This window comes from the organism of the source record quoted next, unplaced genomic scaffold (genome assembly GCF_019419815.1).
Source record: "Pyrus x bretschneideri cultivar Hongxiangsu unplaced genomic scaffold, Pyrus_bretschneideri_v1 Contig77, whole genome shotgun sequence".
NCBI classification, from domain to species: domain Eukaryota; kingdom Viridiplantae; phylum Streptophyta; class Magnoliopsida; order Rosales; family Rosaceae; genus Pyrus; species Pyrus x bretschneideri.
Window position 1 is genome coordinate 1309273 of NW_025999817.1, and position 22802 is coordinate 1332074.

The 22802-nt window shown below is 37.4% G+C and overlaps 1 protein-coding gene and 1 pseudogene across 1 annotated transcript; both read right to left on the bottom strand.

Annotated features, from left to right (window-relative positions):
* Positions 1–410: 410 nt before the first annotated feature.
* On the bottom strand, positions 411–16218 carry LOC108865382 (annotated as a pseudogene).
* On the bottom strand, positions 14790–15614 carry LOC125472923 (protein GLUTAMINE DUMPER 2-like). Its single transcript, XM_048575014.1, has one exon. It carries the CDS (start codon positions 15370–15372, stop codon positions 14932–14934), a length of 441 nt encoding a protein of 146 aa, XP_048430971.1. The 5' UTR covers positions 15373–15614; the 3' UTR covers positions 14790–14931.
* Positions 16219–22802: the final 6584 nt, after the last annotated feature.

The following is a 22802-nucleotide window of genomic DNA, read 5'->3' on the forward strand; positions in this document are numbered from 1 at the left end:
ATTCAATATCAAGTTGAAAAAGGGTAATATGCTACCCAAGATAGGAAACTTGAATGAAGGCAAAGGTTCATCAAGTTAACCACCATTTCAGGGTCTAATAGAGGAGTTACCGAACACAAGATGGCCCTCGTCTGTGATTTTGGACCTACGACTTTGATTCACCTTGTTGCAAGTGTATCAAACTTGTTTTTCAGCTACTCAATTTGCATTGAAGTATGTTACTTCAAGGGACGTAAAGAAAGAAGTCCAAAACCAGCTTCAACTTCCCGTTTGTTCTGAAAGCCACAGAAGATGCAGTTACCCGCAGAAAAACCATATGGAAGTGATTATTTTCGGTCCCCTCTGTGAAACAAAAGGCTCTATAAGGAAAGGAAGCAACTTCTGTATTGTGTAAACAATGAAACCACCACGGACTGAGTAAAATAGTATACAAAAAAGCCTCCTAATGGTGACATAACTAGATGGAAATAGTACAGCATGGTGCAGCTAATTCCTAGTAAGAGAAAACGGAAACATGTATTTTCAAACTAAATATAGCACTAGAAGGTCAAAAGATTGTAAGGAAAACATATTTTCGCAATATTAAGAAAAGTTTAAAACACAGGTATAGGCAATTTGGGGGATGAAACAGCTACCTACTTTCCCCAACATCTCCAAATCCCCATCTTCTAGCTCCTCACGATCACCATTTCTACGATAACCATTCTGGTGATCTCTTTTATGTCTTCTATGTCTGCTTTCGGAATCTGATTCAGGACCAGGTTCCTGCTGTGCCATTAAAATTGGAAACGAGCTAAACTTTATATCACTGTTTAGATAATAAATCTTTACATCACTGTTTAGATAATAAATCAAATGAAGGGTCACAATTATTTCTAATATATACCTGCCTTGATTTCTTGTGGTCGCTGCTAGTTCTGTGAGACTTTCGAGACCAATCATTCTCATTTCCATTCACATGATCTTCATCACTATGATGCCACTTCCTATGTCTCCTACTATCGTCTTCCTGACCTCTTTTTCTCTTTGGAATCATGAATATCCGTTACATAAGCAATTTCACTGTCCGCTCCATCTGTCTTATTATGTTCTTCTTTCTCTCTTTCATATTCTACCTCTTTCTCTCTTCTTGGCTTTGCCCTTCTTTTCTCTCTTTCTTCTCTCTCCTTTTCCCTCCTTGCCTAAAGGGTGTAAAATAAGAGGAATTCATAGCTTCAAATTCAAGGTTCCATGTCCAGTTCCACATTGAAAAGTGAATCAAAGCTCATATATAAAACAGAAACTGATTTATAAATAATGCGATCCAACTAATTAGTACCTTTTCCTCCTTGTATTTGTTGAAGCCTAACAAACCTAAAACAAACACATCCAGTACGATAAGAAGTATTCAGAACTTCACTTTCCACTTCAAATTTAATTTTAGTTTCTTCAAAATTTTGTTCAATTTCAAAAAATTTCTTCTATACGTCCCCAAACATCAGTTCAGACAATAGATATCTCTCAGAAGTTGAACTTTAGGTCCAAAAGTGAATGTTAGAGCAGATACATTAGGAGTCACAAAATCATGCTTCAAATTAACCATAGTTAATCACTACATAAACTTAAAATACTATAAAGCAGTATTATAGCATGGAAAATAGTGAAGGTGATTCGGGTTATTATATCTAATATGCTATACCTGTACTCTTGACTAATTTCAAGAAGTGGTTTGTAGTCCTCCCACTTAGAAGATGGAGTTATCTCCTGCAACAAATAATGAATCAGAAAGATTAAAGCAAGGAGGTAATATAGAAAAGTATTCTATTAGTGCCAACCAATATGAAAGAATAACGTTGTACAATGATGTTTTTTTGTGTTATATTCCTTGAAACTTATTGAATTCTTACAAGTTATATCCTCCATCCCAAAGCAATGAAAAGTCATCATCTAAAATTTATCGCAACAACTTGACTGGCAAAGACTGGAAATTTGGAACAATGGCATCGATTTAGTTTAGGAATGCATAAAAACCTACTTTGTAATATCTTCTTGGATGCTTCTTTTGAGAAATTGGTACATTGGTTACTGAAGCGTAGGCACGATAGAAATTAACAAGCAAATACACTGTTACCTATAAATGATGTGTTGACCGGTGAATGTGCATGGTGGTTTCCACAAATCATAACTTAAGTTATTTAGATGATTCTTAAGAGCAGTGACCACAAGATGAAAGCTAATATCCATAAGAGATTCTAAGGTCCAGATAACCAGACTACATTCCCGTCCAACCACCCAACCCATGTATTTAAGTTCCAAAAACCCTGTGTGATCCTACAACTGTGTGTGCTGCCATATCTGGCAGCCGAACAGAAGAATCTCTCCCATTAAAGACTTTGCAAGTTTAAATATCATAATTTTTGTTTTTAAGTCTAAAAGTACCTTTAAGTTGGCATCTGATGTGGGTGGAGAGCCAATATCATTTGATAAAATAGTTTTGAAGTCTTCAAACTTCCAAGTTGATGTAAGTATGACCTAAAAGCATTCACACATGAGATATCTACTGATAGTATGAAATAGAAACAAGAAAAATCTGACCAATCAAACCTTCCGCAACTTCACTTCATTTTTTATTCGAGTTTTGTCCTCCGGATACTGTAAAAGAAATAGGCAAGATTTCTAGTTTGTAAGCAACTAAACACTTAACTAAAGATTCAAGAAAAAACAGTAAGACGCCTTAATGAAAAAGAAATTGCTTAAAGCTTTTTAAATATTGTTACAAGAAAAGAAAGAATAAATTTTTGTTGAAATGTAATTACGGAATCAAATTAAAGGGACCCAAACATGGAAACTTGAACACAACAGATTTATATGGAAAAGTGACGAATTGTCATTCTTGGACAACAGATTTATAGATCCCATTTCATATCAATAAGAATTATAAAAAAGCAAGGTATGGTTTAATTACTTGTTTCGTTAGTTCCTCAACAACATCATCGAACAAATCTTTTGGAGTTGCTCCGGAGGTGTTTGATGCAACCGCCACATATTTAGGTAGGTCTTTAACCTAAAAAGGACAGAAGAAAAAAGGCAAAAAGGGAGTTCAAAACATGAGATAACAACATGATAGCTGCTAAATTAAGTGTAGCTGGAAAAAAATTATGTTTTCATCACAATTTTGAAGTTTCAAAGGAAATAACATTAAATATACTGGGAAAAGGTTTACTAACCTTCAAGCAGTAATCACGCCACCACTAAGTTTTGGACGTAAGAGTGCCTTCAGTGAGATGTTCTTCCATCAAGATGCGGAACTCATCGCGGTTTTTACGTTCTGTCTTTCTCAATTCTTCCTGTTCTCCAAGAAAACCCCAGATAAAAACTTGTCCTATTAAACATAAACATATAGATCATTCTTCTTCTACTGCTCCTCTTCCTTTTGTAGATCCAACAGATACGCCTGTGAACGACATTTTAAAATAAGCTTCAACGTCCAGTTGGAAGTATACCTAGATAAATAAGAAACATTACCTGGAAAATGTCCAAACGATCAATTTTTTCAAGATGCAAACATCTTTCATCAGCCTCTAAACAATCTTGAACTTTTCTCCACTGGCTGTTTGCCTAAGTGAGAAGGTGAATGCCAGGATGCATAAGTTTTAATGGCAAAAGAAACCCATGAATACAAAAGAACCATGCTAAAAGAGAACCTTGATGAAGTCACAAGATTCCAAGAATCTCCTGTATTCGAATACATTGCGCTTACGTTCCTCCTGTGATTTTTCCTCGTTCCTGTTCCAAATCCAGTTTAACAGCAATAAGAGCATATTTACTTAAAAATCTACATTCATCAAAGCACCAAATGATAATGGGCATCAAATGTCAATTTAAAATACGTTTACACTTAGTTAATAGATACTTTCACAATGAGGACGAATGGGAAAAATTGCAAGGCTAAATTTGTAGCACGTAACTTATGAGGTCAGTCATATGTAAAGCTCTGTTTGTCAGCTAGAATAGTCATTCAAAAATCAAGCTTTAAAATGAGCAAATCTCAATATATCCATGCCTTTATATGTACATAAATACATGCATACGAATACACACACTGGAAACACACACAGGTGTACATGATGTCTTAATGAGGTCAAACTCAGGTATAATAGTTAGACAGGCAAGGATTCCTCAGCAGCATCCCAGCCTTAAGTTGTTCAATGCCAATGTACGTTTTGCAACTAAGGGGTGTAAACATCCACAACATGCGTATAAATGTTACACATAGAGGAGAAAAACTAAGATGGCAGATAATTACTTTCTTTTGCAGTTCCTCAACTTAGTCTTCAAACATCTCCCTGCGATCTCTATCTTGTTCAACAGCTTTGAAACGTTCATCATTTTCAAATATGCACTCTACTTTTCTGTATGAGAATTTAACCATCAGTTTTATCCATACATATAGGTATCAAAACTGTCTATTAGCCACACATCGGAAACAGAATAATATTAGTACGAGGAAAGACAGACCCCCATCTTGTGGATGGTGTTAACTTTGAGCATTCCTGCAAGGAATTCAAGCCATGAATAAGAAATGAGACAAAGTATGTAATTTTATGTATAGAAGAAGAATTTTAGGGGAGCAGATAACAACATACTTCCAGCATTGTTTTGAATTCATCCAGTGCCTTTTTTCTGTTTTGTATACGCGTCTCTTCAGCCTCCTGCTTTTTCCTTTGTACTAAGAACTGGAGCATAATAACAATATTAGTGACTATTTATAGGCATATAGATATAAATAGAATCATTAGCGGCACCAATCATATAATCTAAGAGTGATTGAAACAATACACATCTATAACATAATAAGAATATCACAAAGGACAGTCAGGATTTAATGGTAACCTCAGTGTCAAAGAACAAATCCATGGATCCAGTACTTGAGAGTTGACCAGTTCTACCAAATTCCAAAAGATTGAGACAATACCACATCCCCCTCCCAGGAACCCACTTTCATGAAACCACTACTAGGTATATGTTTTAATTTGATATGAGTGCGGTGCACACAGCAATGTGAAAGACTATCTCATTAAAAGCTTGCTTCCGCTCTCCAAGTGTTTTCAGAGAACCATATCTCTTGTCATTAATGATCACTCTCATGGCCTGGTAATTTTTCCGAATTATACAATGAACTTTTAACATTTAGTAGGGAAAAGCCAGAGAGCATTCATGGCAATAATTGAATTACCCGATCCCAAGTCCAATCAGAACCAATATGTAGACTGAAGGAGTGCTTTAAATGCATCTTTGGCCTCCTGAAAAAGAAATTAGAAGGTAAATAATAAGGGAATTGCCAGGAAAGTAACCTTGACAGAGACTGAAATGTGTTCAAATTTGAGAAAGCAAATGAAAAAGAACGCAATGCCTCGAAGTTTGAATTTTATTTTGTACCAGATTATTTTCATGATTTATGGGTTCCCGATCAACTGATTTTTCTTCCAAGGCAATATCAGTAATCTTCTTTCCTGTTACGCCATCCGTAGCTTCCTGCAAGGCCTCACCATATAAGTTGCTAGAAAAGTATGTCAGGAATTCAACCACAGCTACAGAAGAAAGCTATGAAATACCTCATTCTCCTGAATAGGAACTCCATCAGCAGAACTATCAAAATCCTGAGCTGATTAGTTGTTCAAATCTTCCCTGCACAACGGGCGCAAGAAATGTCAGATGCCAATAATTCCACCTCGAAACGCAAATGAAAATTTCATAAAACCAGTTAAATGAAGTACTTTGGTTCTGCACCAGTACCATTGATCGTGACAACTACTTCAGTACCTTCCATAACAGTGGAAGATGATGCAACAACAGGTGTCTGATCTCCATTGGGATTTTCTTCCAAAGGAGAAAGGTGAGGGAGATGATCTTGATGGTACAGCAATTTGAACATCACCAGTGGCAACAACTGCTGCCACTGAAACAGGGTTTGATTTTACATGAGCAGTACTGATTGAGGTATCAGCTTCAGCTACAGAGGTAGAAACAGGTGTTGGAAGTATGCCCACAAAGCCACTCATTTGATGTAATGGCTTTTTGGAATACTTATTGTGTTAAACTTTTATATGTTTAATAGAAGGGCAAAGCTTATTGTTAATCACTATATATAGTATCTTGTGTTTAAGCAATAAGGGAATCCAAGGAATGTATTTGATCTAAGAGACAAGTGATTTAAGTTAGTTAAATTAACGAGACCTTTCTCTTATGTTCATTCCTAAAACGTTCCTAGCCATAGGATTGCCAATTGGGCATTGACAATCCGCTAAGGTTAGTATGTGTTATGTCGACTCAAGCGTGAGTATGAACTAGTCTCAAGTCATTTGGTGTTGGACACTAAGGCAAACACATAGGTGCTCGAAAGAGTAATCGAGTACACTGAACTACGATCAAATAAGAGTTCGAACATACATGTCATGTAAGAACTCAATAGTTGCAATATGCAAAGTAGTCCTTTGACCTGAGGCATCATTGATGTCTAATGGTTAGGTCCTTGATCTTTGATTATGTCAACGGCATTCCATTGGAGTGTCCACGGCATTGTTGGGGTCAAGCTATCTAGTCATGTAGGCATATGAATGTACAACAAGGGATCTCTAACCTTCCATGATGGAAGGAGAATACTCTAAGATATGATTCGAGAGTCTTTGGCCAAAGCATATGAATATGACTAAGGAAGATGTTCCAAATCTTATTCGATTGAATCATATAAAGAAGTATCACATTGGATAGTAGACATGAAACAAACTATCACTCAAACAATGTGATTAAGAGTATTGTATTAGAGAAGGACCGTATTGCATTGTAGTTGTAACTGGATAGGTTCTCCAACCACTTCTACTTAGCTTGGGTAACCATGACATGCTGCTAGGCGTCACCCATGGTTTGTGGAAGCCCTAAAGATTAGCAAACACTAATTTAAGGGAGAATTGAAATGTGGTTTCAATTCACAATCGATCGTTAAGAGTAACATCGCCCACTACCTCGCTAATTGGAACCTAATGGATCGTACACCGAGTAAAGATATAAGTGAAGAAATTATATGAAATGGATAAGCAATTAAATGGTTTAATTGAAGAATGGTCAAGATTAATTAAATAGTTAATTAATTATACGAAACGTTCGTATTGGGCGTTTAAGTTAGTTTTGGGCTTCGGGGCACAAAAAACGTTTTGGCCCACAAGGCCCATTATGTTTAAGTTGTATGACAACTAAAACAAAATGGGCAATTAAGCCCAAAAACATTAAATGGCCGGCCATAACCTTAAGGGTAGTGAACTTGGCTTAATTGCAAGTTTGCCACTCCATTGTGAGGTGGTATAAATACATCTTTATAGCCATTTCACCCTAAGGGGTTTCTAATTGAATTTGGGTGAAACCTATTCTCTCATTACCTTAGGTGAGGAACATCTAGCAATCTTTCTTACCTAAGTCATCCATTTCATCTTCACACAACATCTTTGGTGTGGAGACTTAGAGACACTAAACTTTTGGTGTTTTGGAGAACAAATCCTCAAATCCTCAAAGAAGAAAAGGAGCACTAAAAGGGAGGAAATCACAAGGAAGATTCAAGGAGCAAGGAGGTGACTTGAAGGCCCTCCACTTGGGTGAATCCCTTGTGTAATCAAGGATGAGCTTCAAGGGTAAAGAATCTCTAAATTCTTATTCTCTTTAATTTTGTTAAAGAGTCTTATGGTTCACCATATACTAGGCTTTGAAAGTCATGGGTTTTATGAATTGTTTTTGAATGCATGCCTACTTTAAAGAGTTATTAGTTTGCATATGTATTCAAATGTTCTTACATGTTCTTAGCTAGGACAAAATTTTTCCTAAAAACAGGGACTGTGGCACGACGATTACCAAGCGTTTCCTGTTGTATTTCCTTCACAGACGCTTTTCTACCAGCTCTCAAGCTACAAACAATAACAACAAAACCTTTTCTCATTAAGTGGGGTTGGCTATATGAATCCTAGAATGCCATTGCGCTCAGTTCTATGTCACGTCTTCCGTTAGATCCAAGTACTCTAAGTTTTTTCTTAGCGTCTCTTCCAAAGTCCTTCTAGGTCTTCCTCTACCCCTTCGGCCTTGAAAGTCTTTCCGTGATGGCATCTTCTAACCAGAGTGTCAGTAAGCCTTTGTTTCACATGTCCAAACCACTGTAACCAATTTTCTCTCATCTGTCCTTCAATTTCAGCTACTCCTACTTTACCTCAGACATCCTCATTCCTAATCTTATCCTTTCTCGTGTGCCCACACATCCAACAAAGCATTCTCATCTCCGCTACGCCCATTTTATGTATGTGTTGATGCTTCACCACCAAACATTCTGTGCCATAAAGCATTGTCGGCCTTATTGCCATCCTATAAAATTTTCCTTTGAGCTTCAGTGGCATACGACGGTCACATAACACCTCGGATGCACTCTTCCACTTCATCCATCCAGCTTGTATTCTATGGTTGAGGCCTCCATCCAACTCTCTGTTCTTTTGCAAGATAGATCATAGGTAGCGAAAGTCGTCGCTCTTTGGTATTTTCTAATCTCCAATCCTCATCCCTAACTCATTTGAGCCTCTGTTTGCACTGAACTTGCACTTCGTATACTCTGTCTTTGACCGACTTAGGCAAAGACCTTTACATTCCAACACTTCTCTCCAAATGTTAAGTTTTGCATTTACTCCTTCCTGAGTTTCATCTATCAACACTACATCGTCTGCGAAAAGCATACACCAAGGAATATCATCTTGAATATGTCCCGTTAACTCATTCATTACCAATGCAAAAATGTAAGGACTTAAAGAAAAGCCTTGATGTAACCTTACAGTTATGGGGAAGCTTTCGGTTTGTTTTTCATGAGTTCTTACAGCAGTCCTTACTCCATACATATCCTTTATAGCTTGGATATATGCTACTTGTACTCCTTTCTTCTCTAAAATCTTCCAAAGAATGTCTCTTGGGACCCTATCATACGCTTTTTCCAAATCTATAAAGATCATGTGCAAATCCTTTTTCATATCTCTATATATTTTCATCAATCTTCGTAAAAGGTAGATTGCCTCCATGGTTGAGTGCCCTAGCATGAACCCGAATTAGTTGTCTGAGACCCATGTCTCTTACCTCAGTCTATGCTCAATTACTCTCTCCCTGAGCTTTTTTGTATGACTCATTAACTTAATACCCCTATAGTTCATGCAATTTTGTACGTCGCCCTTATTCTTGTAGATAGGCACCAAAGTGCTCTTTCACCACTCATTTGGCATCTTCTTCATTTTCAAAATCCTATTGAAAATGTCTGTGAGCCATGCTATACTCGTCTCTCCCAAGACTTTCCACACTTCGATCGGTATATCATCTGGGCCCACTGTTTTTTTATGCTTCATCTTTTTTAAAGCTACAACCACTTCTTCCTTCTTAATTTAGCGGTAAAATGAGTAGTTTCTACACTCTTCTGAGTTACTCAACTCCCCAAAAGAAGTACTCTTTTCATGTCCTTCATTGAAAAGATTATGAAAGTAACCTCTCCATCTGTCTTTGACCGTGTTCTCTGTAGCAAGAACCTTTACATTCTCATCCTTGATTCACCTCACTTGGTTTAGGTCCCTTGTCTTCTTTTCCCTTGCTCTAGCTAGTTTATAGATATCCAACTCTCCTTGTTTGGTATCTAGTCGCTTATACATATTGTCAAAAGCCGCTAGCTTAGCTTCTCTCACAACTTTCTTCGCCTCCTTCTTCGCTATTCTATACCTTTCACCATTTTCTTCGGTCCTATCCTTGTATAAGGCTTTACAGCATTTCTTCTTAGCCTTAACCTTTGTCTGTACCTCCTCCTTCCACCACCAAGATTCCTTTTGGTGTGGAGCAAAGCCCTTGGACTATCCTAATGCCCCTTTTGCTACTTTTCGAATACTACTAGCCATGAAATCCCACATTTGGCTAGCTTCCCCCTCTCTATCCCAAACGCATTCGGTGATTACTTTCTCTTTGAAAATGGCTTGTCTTTCTCCTTTTAGATTCCACCATCTAGTCCTTGCGCACTTCAAGTCTTGTTCTTTTTTCTCTCTCTTTGGATATGTACATCCATCGCCAACAAACAACGTTGATTAGCCAACTCTCGAGCTAACTTTAATAAATAAATAAGAATATATTAAAGAGGAATAGTGGGAGAAAATTCAAAAATTAGGAAAAATATAAAAGCTTGAGGCAATGATGGGTGGCGTAAGTAAATGGGTTGAAACAAAAGCCTTAAGTTCCTAAGGCATAGTCCATCTTGATTCTTTCGTGACCTTCTTGTAGTAATACCTGCAACATTTGGATGTAGGATGAAGTAAGCAAGTGCAACTGTGAACCCGCATTGATGAAATTTTCTCAAAGAAAAAAAAAATCAATTCACTCACTTTCTTCCGTCAATGACTGCCGTAAGAACTCATGAAGGACAAACCGAAAGCTTCCTCATAACTGTAGGGTTACATCAAGGCTCATCTTTAAGGCCTTACATTTTTGCATTGGTAATGGATGAGTTAACGGGACATATTCAAGATGATATTCTTTGGTGCATGCTTTTCGCAGACGATATAATGTTGATAGATGAAACTCAAGAATGAGTTAATGTGAAGCTTAACCTTTGGAGAGAAGTTTTGGAATCTAAAGATCTTCGCCTAAGTCGGTCAAAGACGATATATGGAGTGCAAGTTCAGTGTAAACAAAGGCTCAAATGAGTTAGGGGATAAGAATTAGAGATTTGACGTGTTGTGTGACTCCTCTCTCTCTCTCTCTCTCTCTCTCTCTCTCTCTCTCTCTCTCTCTCTCTCTCTCTCTCTCTCTCTCTCTCTCTCTCTCTCTCTCTCTCTCTCTCTCTCTCTCTCTCTCTCTCACACACACACACACACATATCCATATTGAAGAAGACATTAATAAGCACATGTCAGTTCGAAAATCTTATGATTGTCAAGTCTTAAATAGTTCTAGTCCATCCTAGTATAAAGGCACGAAGAAAAAGTTACTTTAAGGTCAACAATAGATGAATTTCACCTGAAACTGTCTAATATACCCATCATTCCCTCCACTGACATAGAACTATCAGCTAATACAAATTTTAAAAATAGTGCGGGGGAATTTGACTGATGGGCTTGGCTACGGAAAATTTTTAGGTGTACCGGGTACATCAAATTTTTTTGGTGTACCCTCACTCATTAGAAATTTTTTTGGTGTACAAAAAGTGAGGGTGCACCAAATTTTTTTGGTGTACCCTCACCATTATGAGTGAGGGTACACTAAAAAAATTTGGTGTGCCGGGTACACCGAAAAATTACTCCTTGGCTACGGGTTGATATTCATTTTACTAATATTATCAAAATGAAATTTTAAGCTTTTAAATAATAAAATAAATCTATTAACTTTATATCAATTAATGGATATTTAAATAAGTTTTAAATGTAAACAAACAGAATGGACAAATTGACAACACAGTGACCAAAAAGGTATATAACCATTACCAACTTGCAACATCAACTTATGCAAAAGCCCTTCTAATACTGGATCCCAATGATAAAAGTCGCCAAAGCTATTGAAATAATCAGCCATAACAACCTTCTTATCCTCTATGGTAATAAAGATTACACTTACGACTTGAAGGACAAACCCCAAACGATATGAGGCCAAACCCTTCAAACTACACGGAAGATAAATTTTTTTAAATTCAAATAAGATATTTTTTATACTATTTGAAGGGATGAGTCTAAGCGAGAACTTTGAATCTGAAAACACGACATATGTATGTATAAAAGAAAGATTATGCTGATGCAAGTTATGGGGTCATTTTTCCGAGTTCCTCAGTGTAAATGTGAAAAATGATAAGTATACATTAAAAATAAAACATATGACAGATCACACAAATATTATTGTAAAATCAAGTAATACAAATGGCAGAATTTACTAACATTCAAGATATATAGTAGGTAGAGCAAGCAGCAAAGACCCAAAGCATATCCTACCTCTCAATAGATTGGCACGGCATGTACCTGTAAGCATCTTCAAAGCTATGGAAATCGCCCAATGCATAAATGGATGAAGAGTAAATTGAAAAAAAAAAAAAAAAAATCTCTTTAAAAGGAATTGAAATCACCATTAACACTGTTTCTAGGACTAATGCAAATGGAAAACAACAGAAAACAAAACTCATAATACCTTGGATGTCCTTACCAAATGAAAATACCTTCAAAGTACATCAAACACTAAATGATTAAGAATAATATTAGCAATATGACAAGAAGTAAACATGTGAGTCATTTACCATAACATGTATACCGAACATAAAAGATTAGGTAAGACAATTACCATGAACTTAACGAAAGTTATGAGATAATGATTATGGAGAGATTCATTTTGTCTTCTCTTTTGAATTCACTAACTGTTAGTGGCCTAAAATTCTTAATCTTGTCAAGTAATTCCAAACCAAAAAGCATTCTGTACATACTAAATATTTTTGTGCAAAAGATGTAGGATTTTCCAGCTATCAACCAAAAATAAACGAAAAGAACAATGGTTCCAATACCAAAGTAACACTTGCTTTTTTTTTTTTTAACTCTTGGGATATAAGACATTGGCCTGCATCCTATGAGCTTAAACTTTAGGGAATAGTGGTTGATACGAAAGCATGAGATCACCTCCCTGGTAAGAGAGGGAGGGAGGGAGGGAGGGAAAGAGGAAAGAGGAAGTGGGGAGAGAGAAGGGGAGGGGGGGGGGGGGTGGTGTCGGGGTGGGGGGTGCGGCAGTGTTTGGTCAATATAAAAGAAAAACACCCTAACAGAATAAACTTATGGGAGTAGTGGCGACCAGCAGAATTTTGGGAACTTAGCACCATAGTTGATCCAATTAAAAAATTAAGTCGCAAAAAATGAATTATCTCAACGAGTCAATTTAAGCATAAAAGCTAATAACTAATGGTCCAACCAGGCACTCGATAATGGTACCCTTGCAATGAAATTACAAAATCGTGGGTGCCTGCTTGAGCGAAACTCCAGTCATGAGCTAAAGTTTCACCAGACTTCATAAAAATTAGCATTCAGCGTAACATGGCATAAAAAATGAGGGACATTTCACTAAGAATTAACTTGATTAATCAAACCAAGTAAGAATAGCACCAATAAGAAAAACAGACAAGCTCACAATTCCACGGATATCAAAACTGTTGAATTATATCACTAACAAAGGGACACCAGGAAAAGCTAGTTGCATGACCCACCTCCATTGGTGTCATCAATCCAAAAGGCTTCTCCCAAGTAGATAATGCTGTCCTCCAGTAATAAAATCTGAATAGTTAATACAGCAAAGAATATATTCAATTAGCAAGAGTGACCCTTCCAAGGTACATATTATCAGCCAGGAAATCACTAAAGAACAACATTCTAACAAATCAAAGAGTAAGAAACAAATATCTGGAAAATAAGAATAATTACCTTCTTCCATCAGCAGATGTATGCTCTCTCCACTCTGCTGCAGTCACTCCCGCAGGGGGAGGTCGAACACTTGCTTCCTGAATTTTTAAAGGATAATGAACTTTAGCAAGAAATAAGCATAGACGACTGAGAAGCATTACAACTAGGCTTTAAGTTGTAGAAAGAGGCTTCTTACTAGAGCAATGGAGGTGGTTACAGCAGGCCGTGCACCGGCTTGCCGCAGAGGCATAATTTGTCCCTTGCATGAAACATTGGTAGCATGCGATTGAGATACAGACTGATACTGGGAGGAGTCATTGAAGTTTCTTGGTATTTGACCATAAGAAGAAGTTGCAAACTGCACAAGTGTGAGATACAAATTCAAGGCCTAAAGAAATTTCAAGTAAACCAAAAGGTCAACCAAGAACAATCCTGAAACTCACAGTATATGACGAAGAGAGAGCTGCTTGTGGGCCACCTAAGTAAGGCATGACGTTATTTGGAGCTTGTGAATTAGGATGAGGTGGAGGCAACTCAGATGCAAGGTACCGTTCCTGTTAGGCTGAGAAACTGGCAATGGAATTGCCTGTGATTGCATCATACCATGACCTGGCTGACCAGATCTTGGAGGTAACTGCTGCATTGGTTGTGAAAACTGGGGTTGGTGAGTTGGAGGAGGCAGTCTAACATTCATCAATGGAGCACCCCTGCCAGCATGCTGAAAATTTTGAGAAGCCACAGGATGAACTCCTGCGAATGTGGTGCTGGAACTACTGGGCGGAACTGCAGCATAAAATTAAATTGATAGTGATTATTTTAATGAAATCAATAATAAGTGTACGTGTGGCACAAAAATTTGTCAAGAAGAAATGTGTTACTTGAAAAGACATGGGCAGCAGACTTCGAGGAGAATCAACAGCACCAACTACGATAGACCGAAGAGGCTATCCAAGGAAAAGATAAAAGAGAAGTTAGTTAAGAAAGCATAAGAAACTAATTGGACACATCTAATTTCACAATACACACACACACACACACATATATGGAATCAAATGCTTTCATCCTTTTGAAAGGTAACATGTATTTCTAAAAAGAAAATTCCAGTAAATGAAAAACAATAACGAGTAAAAAATTGTTGTGAAAGGTAAATGGGTGGTATAAATCCATAAGAATGGAAAATACTGCATCATCACCTTTTCAAATGCAAACAATCTTACATGATGCTGGAAAATAGACATTTGATAAAAAATTAACAGCCCTAAATTCTCAGAAAGTGTAATAACCAAGACGGTAAACCAAAATATTAAACATAACGGAAATTGAACTGAGTCAATTTTGCGCTAGCACCCAGCGCATTTATCCACTCAAGTGAACAGTAATAGACCACAGTCAACAGTACTAGGCCAAAGCATCTCCATCCCTAAAAAAAATAGCCTAGTCCATTTTATTAAAATATTATTATTTTTTATTATAAAATAATAATTTAATTTTTCTTCTTCACTCTGGACTCCCTGCTTCTTCTTCTCTCTGGAACCCAACCCACACTGCGAAACGACGCAACCCACAGCTGAAACACCTCTCCATTTCGATTGAAGCTCCAAAGTTGAGTTACGAAGGTAAGTTTGTGGGAGTTAAGCTCGCTGGTTTTCTCGTCGCCGCCGCCGCTCTCTAAGTCTCGCTCGCCTCCTTCTCTGTCCTCCAACCGGCTCGAAAGCTTCCAGTAAGAGCAGGCAAGGATCAACAGAGCAAAAGCAATCAGACCCAACATCCCCGCCAGGCCTCCGAATAGGTAGGGCACCGGAGAGTGCCACGGCGAGCGCTGCTGCTGCTGCTGCCCCGTGGTTGTTGCAGTTGGCGGCAGTGATGATTCTAGTGGGGATTTTGCCCCCAGAGTTGCAGTAGAGAAAGCAATTACGGTTCTCATATTTATGTTTAAATTTATATATATATATATATATTTTTTAATTGGAGTTTAGGAAATTAGGAAGGTTTTGAGTCGATGAAAAGAAGGTAAGGAAATTTAAGCTGATGAAAATGGAGGTGGTGGGTTATGGTATTTATCGCAGGGGAAAAGTGTTTTCACCCAGGGAGTCGAATTCAGGTCGAGGGAGGTGTGACGCGTCATGTAGGCCGGGCAAGGGCTCAGCACATTCTGAGCCGGCCTAGAGACCAGCTTGGACTGGGTGCCAGCTTATCTGCTGGGCTGGAGTGGATTGGCTGGGTGCCAGGCCAATAATTTGGCTGGGTGCCAGGCCAATAATTTGGCTGGGTGCCGGCCTAAAGGTTCCCCGATGGAACTGCCAAATTATTGGCCTGGAGCTAAGATGCATGAAACATCATTAGGCCGGCCAAGGGCTCAGCACAATCAGATGTTTGATGCATGAAGCTAAGATGCCATGAGTGATTTAATCTATTTGGAATGCAGATAAAAAGTAACCACCTCAAAAGAAGCCGAAAGGATAATCCTTCTTACCTAAGTGGGAAGGAATTAAGATAAAGAAAAACTCGCAGTGACCATAAATAATTTTGTGTTAAAATCTAGATGGTTTATAAATTACCTGTAGACCTGAAAATTGAGGGTTATTGACCATTTCACTAAGATACAAGCATCTGAAAACAACTGCAAAGATAACAAACATCATTAGAATCTTACAGAATCACGAGAGCATGTTAGGATGGAAGGTTCAAATTTTCAAGTCCTGTAACATCAACTATCCACCTAATGGAAAAATAGATTCCACCAAACACACAGTAGTATCCGCAAAGAAAATGGAAACCTAAAACTTGTGGCATCAAGGATTGCAAGTTTAGAAACATGTTCTTAAGATGATCATAGCTAAGAAGAGATATTAAGACTAATCTAGATTTTTGAGGCAAATATGAGACAAGAAAAGGAAGGTTAAAGGTTGAGGCAGCACCAAATTATAATTTGATGGCAGGAAGTTCTCTACGACGGTTCATATGTGCAACAAAGACTTAATGAGCACTGGATCAAGGAGTGATCCAATTCAAGTTCAAGGGATCAAATGTGCAACCAAAAACAAAAATAGGGTAACCCAAAATGTTATGAAACTAATCCTAACTAGTCGAAATTATGTAACCATTTTCATCTTGCAGTTCATAAACTATATAACAATAAAATTTAGTTTTACTGCTAACTCAAAAATACAATTTTCTACTGCTTTATAAGAACAGATTTTGAAAACTCACTAAAATAGCAGGATTAAATTCTTAGAAAAGTAAAAAATACACAGATATTTCCATAAAGCAAAATGTAGGCTGTGACATGCCACCGCCCAATCCAAAACCAACCCAGAATGTCAATCCAATCAAATTAAAATCCCTAAAGTTTCAAATTTAAGAATCCAATTGACAAAAGCTGACCTAATTAATTGGATTTCCCAGCTAGGACAACTGAAGCTGGAGATACATGCAGTATATACATACATATATTGGAAAATGCATAGAAATTTTGATTCATCGGATAATATTGGAAGTTAAGCGTCATAATTACAAATAGTAAATTAAGATAAAATGGATGAAAGTGTTGGCAATATCCACGTGCCAAAAGGTTGATAGAGTTGTTATCGAATTAGTTAGTTAAATAGTTTAAGCTGCAAGCTAGTCATAATGGCTATATAAACTGTATTCTCATAGTTGTAAACATTAATTCAGTATCAATGTAATCAATTACTCTCTCTCTCTCTCTCTCTCCCCCCCCCTCTCTCCCTCTCTCTTTCTCTCTCTCTCTCTCTCTCTTTTATTCCCTTCTCTCTTTTCTTCTTCGATACATGCTCTTTCTACATTTCTGTGTTTTTTTCTGCATTTCTGTTAATATGGTATCATCGCCGGAGGTCCTTGGTGATTTTTCCATCTTCGTTCTTCCGCCGCGTAGTGTGTTGTTGCTCTGTTTGTGTGGGACGATTTGTTGTTGTTGGTTAAGGTTCTTGGTGCTCGAATCTGGGTATTTCAACAGGGAAACGATCTATGCACTCCAGCTATTTGATGGGTTGTCTCAGTGAGTATTTCTTTCTGATTAGATGAATTGCTTATTTCAAAGGCCGATTGCCATTCTTTGTTTGAAACTATGACGATTTACAAGGTTGATAGTCATTACTTGTTGATTTCTACTTGCTTATTACTCATTAAAGATCGATTGTCGGAGTATGAAATCTTCTTTGAAGGCCGACTGCCAAAGAAGTTTTGGTTCTTGATCTTGTTCTTTAGTTGTTGCGAATCTACGACAGCCAGAAGTGTGTGTAGAGTTCTTGCTATGACAAAGATTGTCGTGTGCGATCCTTGGTGGCCATCGTCTTCCACTCATGGTGGTTGTTCATGGAGGTTCTTCTTGGTGCTGAAGATTCATCCAAGCTGTGGTGTTCGAGGTCTTGAAGTTTAGTCGGCGTTATGCGTTCATCTCAGTTTTCTCGAGTTTTTTGTGTTTTCTGCACTCTATGTGTTTGTGAAAATGCTTCAAGATTATTTGCTCTGGGTTTGTTGATTTTTTGTGCGAAAGAACATAAGGTCGATGCCATCTTTTTGCAATCTTGATTTGGGATATAAGGCCAAAGCCATTATCTCTATGTAAGTTGTTTGTTTCCTCCACAAGGCCGATAGTTGGAGTGAAAAGTTTTGTCTCAGATATTGTGTGTTACTCCTTAAAGGCTGATAGCCGAAGTAACGTTCTTGAAAAAGCTTGTTTGTTGTTATTATGTGCAACTCCATTAAGGTCGATTGCCGAAGTGTAGTTCTTGTTGAAATATTGATTAGTAATTCAGGGTTGATAACATTTGAAGCAGAGAAGATACTCATTTGGTGTACCTAAACATGGGAAATTGGGTTACTTTTACTTGGCTTCATTGATTGGTCTGCTTCAATCTTAAACTGGGAAGACCCAGTTGAGATTGAGGGGGGATGTTGGCAATATTCACCTGTCGAAAGGTATGTTAGAGTTGTTATCGAATTAGTTAGTTAAATAGCTTAGGCTGCAAGCTAGTCATGATGGCTATAAACCGTATTCTCATAGTTGTAAACATTAATTCAATATCAATGTAATCAATTTCTTTCTCTCTCTTTCTCTCTCTCTCTCTCTCTCTCTCTCTCTCTCTCTTATTCCCTTCTCTCTTTTCTTCTTCGATACATGCTCTTTCTGCATTGCTGTGTTTTTCTGCATTTCTGTTAATAGAAAGCCCAGAAGCACGTGAAAACTTAAAGCCTCCGCGCGTTACTAATTTCACAACTTTTATCGAGTAAATTACAAAAAATTATCTCAACTATGGTTCAACCAAAATTTCATACCTCATGTTTTAAATATTACAATATTATGCATCAACCTATAAATTCGTTGAAATGTCATATAGCAAGAGTGGAAACCACTCATTCACCAACTGGAATAAAAATTTATTTATTTATTTATTTATTAATAAAATTAATAATTTTACTAAAAATATATTAATAAAAAATTAATAATTTGTTTGTTAAATGATGACATGATGAAGGAGAGAGACCCTGCTCCTGTCACATCCCAAATTGATAGAATATTTAACAAATGTATGACATTGCAACAAATTCATAAATTGAGATATGAGATTGTGGTTTGACCCATAAGTAAGGTAGTTTTATGTAATTTACACTATTTTATTTTATCTAAACCACATATTATAAATATTAATAGAACTTTCTTTATCAACCAAAAGAAGGGCAAAAGACTACTTAGTTTTCTATCACAACAAAAAAGTTAAGCGCAGTAACGTAATTTCACAGAACAAATTTTTACTGTTATTTGTTTAAGTATCACCAACATGTGATTTTAACATCTCTAATTTTAAAAAATAAAAAATAAACCGCTCCCTCTGTGACAACCCGTCCCTATTTTCTATATAATTTTCTCCTCAAGTGTGTAAAGTGACAATTATGCCCTGGTTGGCTAAGTGACGTGGATGTATTTACTTAGTTTTAAATTATTCACTCACTGTCGTAATTAAATTGGTCTCGAAGTCACAAGTGCGTTAGCGCGAGTTAGACTCGAATTGGAGTCGTAACAAGAAAGTTACGAATAATTAAAGTGCGCAAATGGGTAGAATTATTTCACGGGTGCATTAATTAATCAGTGTCGGAAACACTGTTTTGGATTGCGCACGTTAGAGTATGTTTTTACAAAATTCTATTGTTTTTTTTTCTTTGAAACTTTGACCTATGTCTATCTTTATCCACCAATTATTTTAGCTTATATTTCCCCTAATCCAATCAGAAAATATCTTTCTCTCTTCTGCCCAATCAGGTACTCTCTCTCCTTCTCGGACCTTCTTTTTCTTTCTTCTGTCACCCGAGCCACCATCACCACACACATACATCAAATCATCACAGATCGAACCTGCAAAGACCATCATCATGTTCATCTTGACCTCACGAACCCAGTCGTACCACCTGATTGTCGAACGACGAGTTTTGACTCGCCAACTCAGAAGCTCCGACTTGATGCACTTTGCTCCGACACTATCATAGCAAGATTACAAGGTTTTAGGACATGGGGAAGCTTCTATTCAACTCCATAGGGACCCTAGACTAATTTTGGGAAGGAGTTGACGCCAGATCACGCGAGTTCGAGAAGTTTCAGTTTTGGCCAAATCTTTCGAGGGATTTTCAAGCCAATTTCAGGTCATTTATGGATCCCCAAAGGCACAATGTTGTTTTCCTTGTCATAAGCTTCAAATCCGTATAAATTTCATGGATTTTGGTTGAGAAATGACAAAGATATAAAGGTTTGAAAATTTTCCCATAATTCGCGTAAGATTTCCTAGAAACTAGCGAACCAGATGGCGGCAGATAGCAAAGCTAACTGGAGAAGAAGGTGACTATTCTGTCAAAGTTGACAGAATATTTTGATGGCGTCATGTGATGCCATTACTATTTAACGGAATATTCCGCCTATTCCTAATGTCCGTGAAGGTTCCATTTGCACATACCGTGCACGTGCCTACGCATGGCTGCACGTAAGGCCGTGGGTTAGATAGCGCGTTCGGCCTCCAGGCAGTGAGTGGTTTTCATGTGCGGATTGGTGATTTTAAGTAGATCATTCTCGTATATTCAAACCTTCCATTTGAGCAAACCATGAGAAGTTTATCCTAGATTTTGGTTTATGTGTTATTTAATTAACTAAAAATAGTTGTTTTGCATATATGGGAGACATACCCTGAGGACGAACACGGACAAGCAAGGCTAGAGGGCTACGATCCTTCTACATATCAATGAGTGGGCATTTGTTTTCGAGTGTGTGTGTATATATATATATATATATATATATATATGTGTGTGTGTGTGTGTGTGTGTGTGTGTGTGTGTGTGTGTGTGTGTGTGTGTGTGTATAAACTTATTGGTTTTGAGAAATGTTTTAAATTGATAGTTTAGATTGAGTCATACCTGACTTACACTTATTATCGTTGAGAAATCGTGGCATGACATGCTTTTGTTGTCACTGTTTTTGTGCATTGGTTTCTCATACATATATGTAGTATTATTTTCTGGAAACTATACCGGTTTTACAATGAGGGGTTAGTACTTTCAGAAAAGATAAATGTGTTTTCTAAAACTTTGTTTTTGCCCACTCAACCTTCTGTTTTTCGCCCCTCTAGGTATTAGATAGATGTTCTTCTTTATGGCACATGAGGATTACCTCGCAGATTCTGACATTCCACTGATTAATGTAGGGATCTTCTCTCTGGTTGTGTTTTTAGTACTTAATTATTTCGATTGCACCTTTAATTTACCTATGCTCTGAATGTTTGTAACTTGGGTTTGACCACTTCCGCATACTCACTTATTTTTAGTTTGAATAAGTTTTAGCTTTGGTTTTAATTTGTTCACATTTGTAATTACTCCTTTTGCACTCTTGGCTATGTCACTCTCATGTGACGGCCAACACGCCTTGACTCCGATTGGGGTGTGTCACGCTATCTCTCTACTCCCACATTTTCTCTCACTCTTTTCTTCTCTCCTTCAATTTTAAAAACAAAAATAAAAAATTTCATACACACTTTGCGTGCGGGTGTGTGGACATATACTAGTTTTTATTTATTGGTCTGAATTTTGCAGTGTTTAAATAAAATGGGAAATTTCAACCTAGTCCTTAGTTATCCATGGTTATTTTGCGTTACCCAAATCCACCTCATTCCGACGATTTATTTTTATAACATGGCTGCCATAAGGATGACAATAAACCAGATAATCATGGATAACCGTCGAATGAGGTGAATTTAGGGATGAAAATTCGAGTACTTTTCAGAGATGGGAAAAAACGTGAATATTATTCAGTTACAGTTTCAGATATTATACAGGTCCCCTATCCACAACCGTCCCTGAATCCGCCCTGATAATATATATTACATACATAATATAACATAAAGGATTAAATATATGAATATTTACAATTATTGAAATTATTTGATGATTTGTTTCGTCTTTCTCCCGTAGTGGCTATTATATTTACTTATGTCATCCATTTTTTTCATGGGACCAATTTGCCTTATAAACACCTCTAAAAAGTATTGTTATGTTTTTGATGGTTTAATGTGGATATTTAATGACATAATTTATATCTATTAAATTATAATGCATCAGTTGAATGAATAATTTTATTGCATTAATGAAAATGGATATAACAATTAACCAATGAGGAATCCATTACCCGGCAGGTAAAGCTATGGATAATCCTCAATGGATAATTTGCGGTTGTAGATATGATTAATTTTCGTAGTTATAAGAATGGATATAACATTTATGTTCCAAATAAAATGATTGTTGTCGTATCCTAGATCTACTCCGTCGTAGCACAATATTGTCTGTTTTGGGCCATGCCGTCACGATTTTGTCTCTGAGAACTCACACGAGAACTTCCCAATGGATCACCCATCCTAGGATTGCTCTCGCCTAAACTCGCTTAACTTCGAAGTTCCGATGGAATCTAAAGCAGTGAGTTCCCAAAAGGCCTCGTGTTATATGGAGGTAGGCATGTACATATAAGGCACATCACCCTCTCTCCGTTGGTCAATGTGGGATGTTACAATCCACCCCCCTTAGGGGCCCGACGTCCTCGTCGGCACACTCGCACCAAACGAGAGAGTGGCTCTGATATCATTCTGTTACATCATAGAGGCCGTAGCACAATATTGTTCGCTTTGGGCCCAGGCCACGCCCTCACAATTTTGTTTCTGAAAACTCATTCGAGAACTTCCCAGTGGGTCACCCATTCTAGGATTGCTCTTGCTCGAACTCGCTTAACTACAGAGTTCCAATGAAATCCGAAGTTAGTGAGTTTCCAAAAGACCTCGTGCTATATAGAGGTGGACATGTACATAT

Bases quoted from the DNA above. Each gene is read 5' to 3' on its own strand.
- LOC125472923 (XM_048575014.1), bottom strand. From the start codon at position 15,372: ATGAGAACCGTAATTGCTTTCTCTACTGCAACTCTGGGGGCAAAATCC.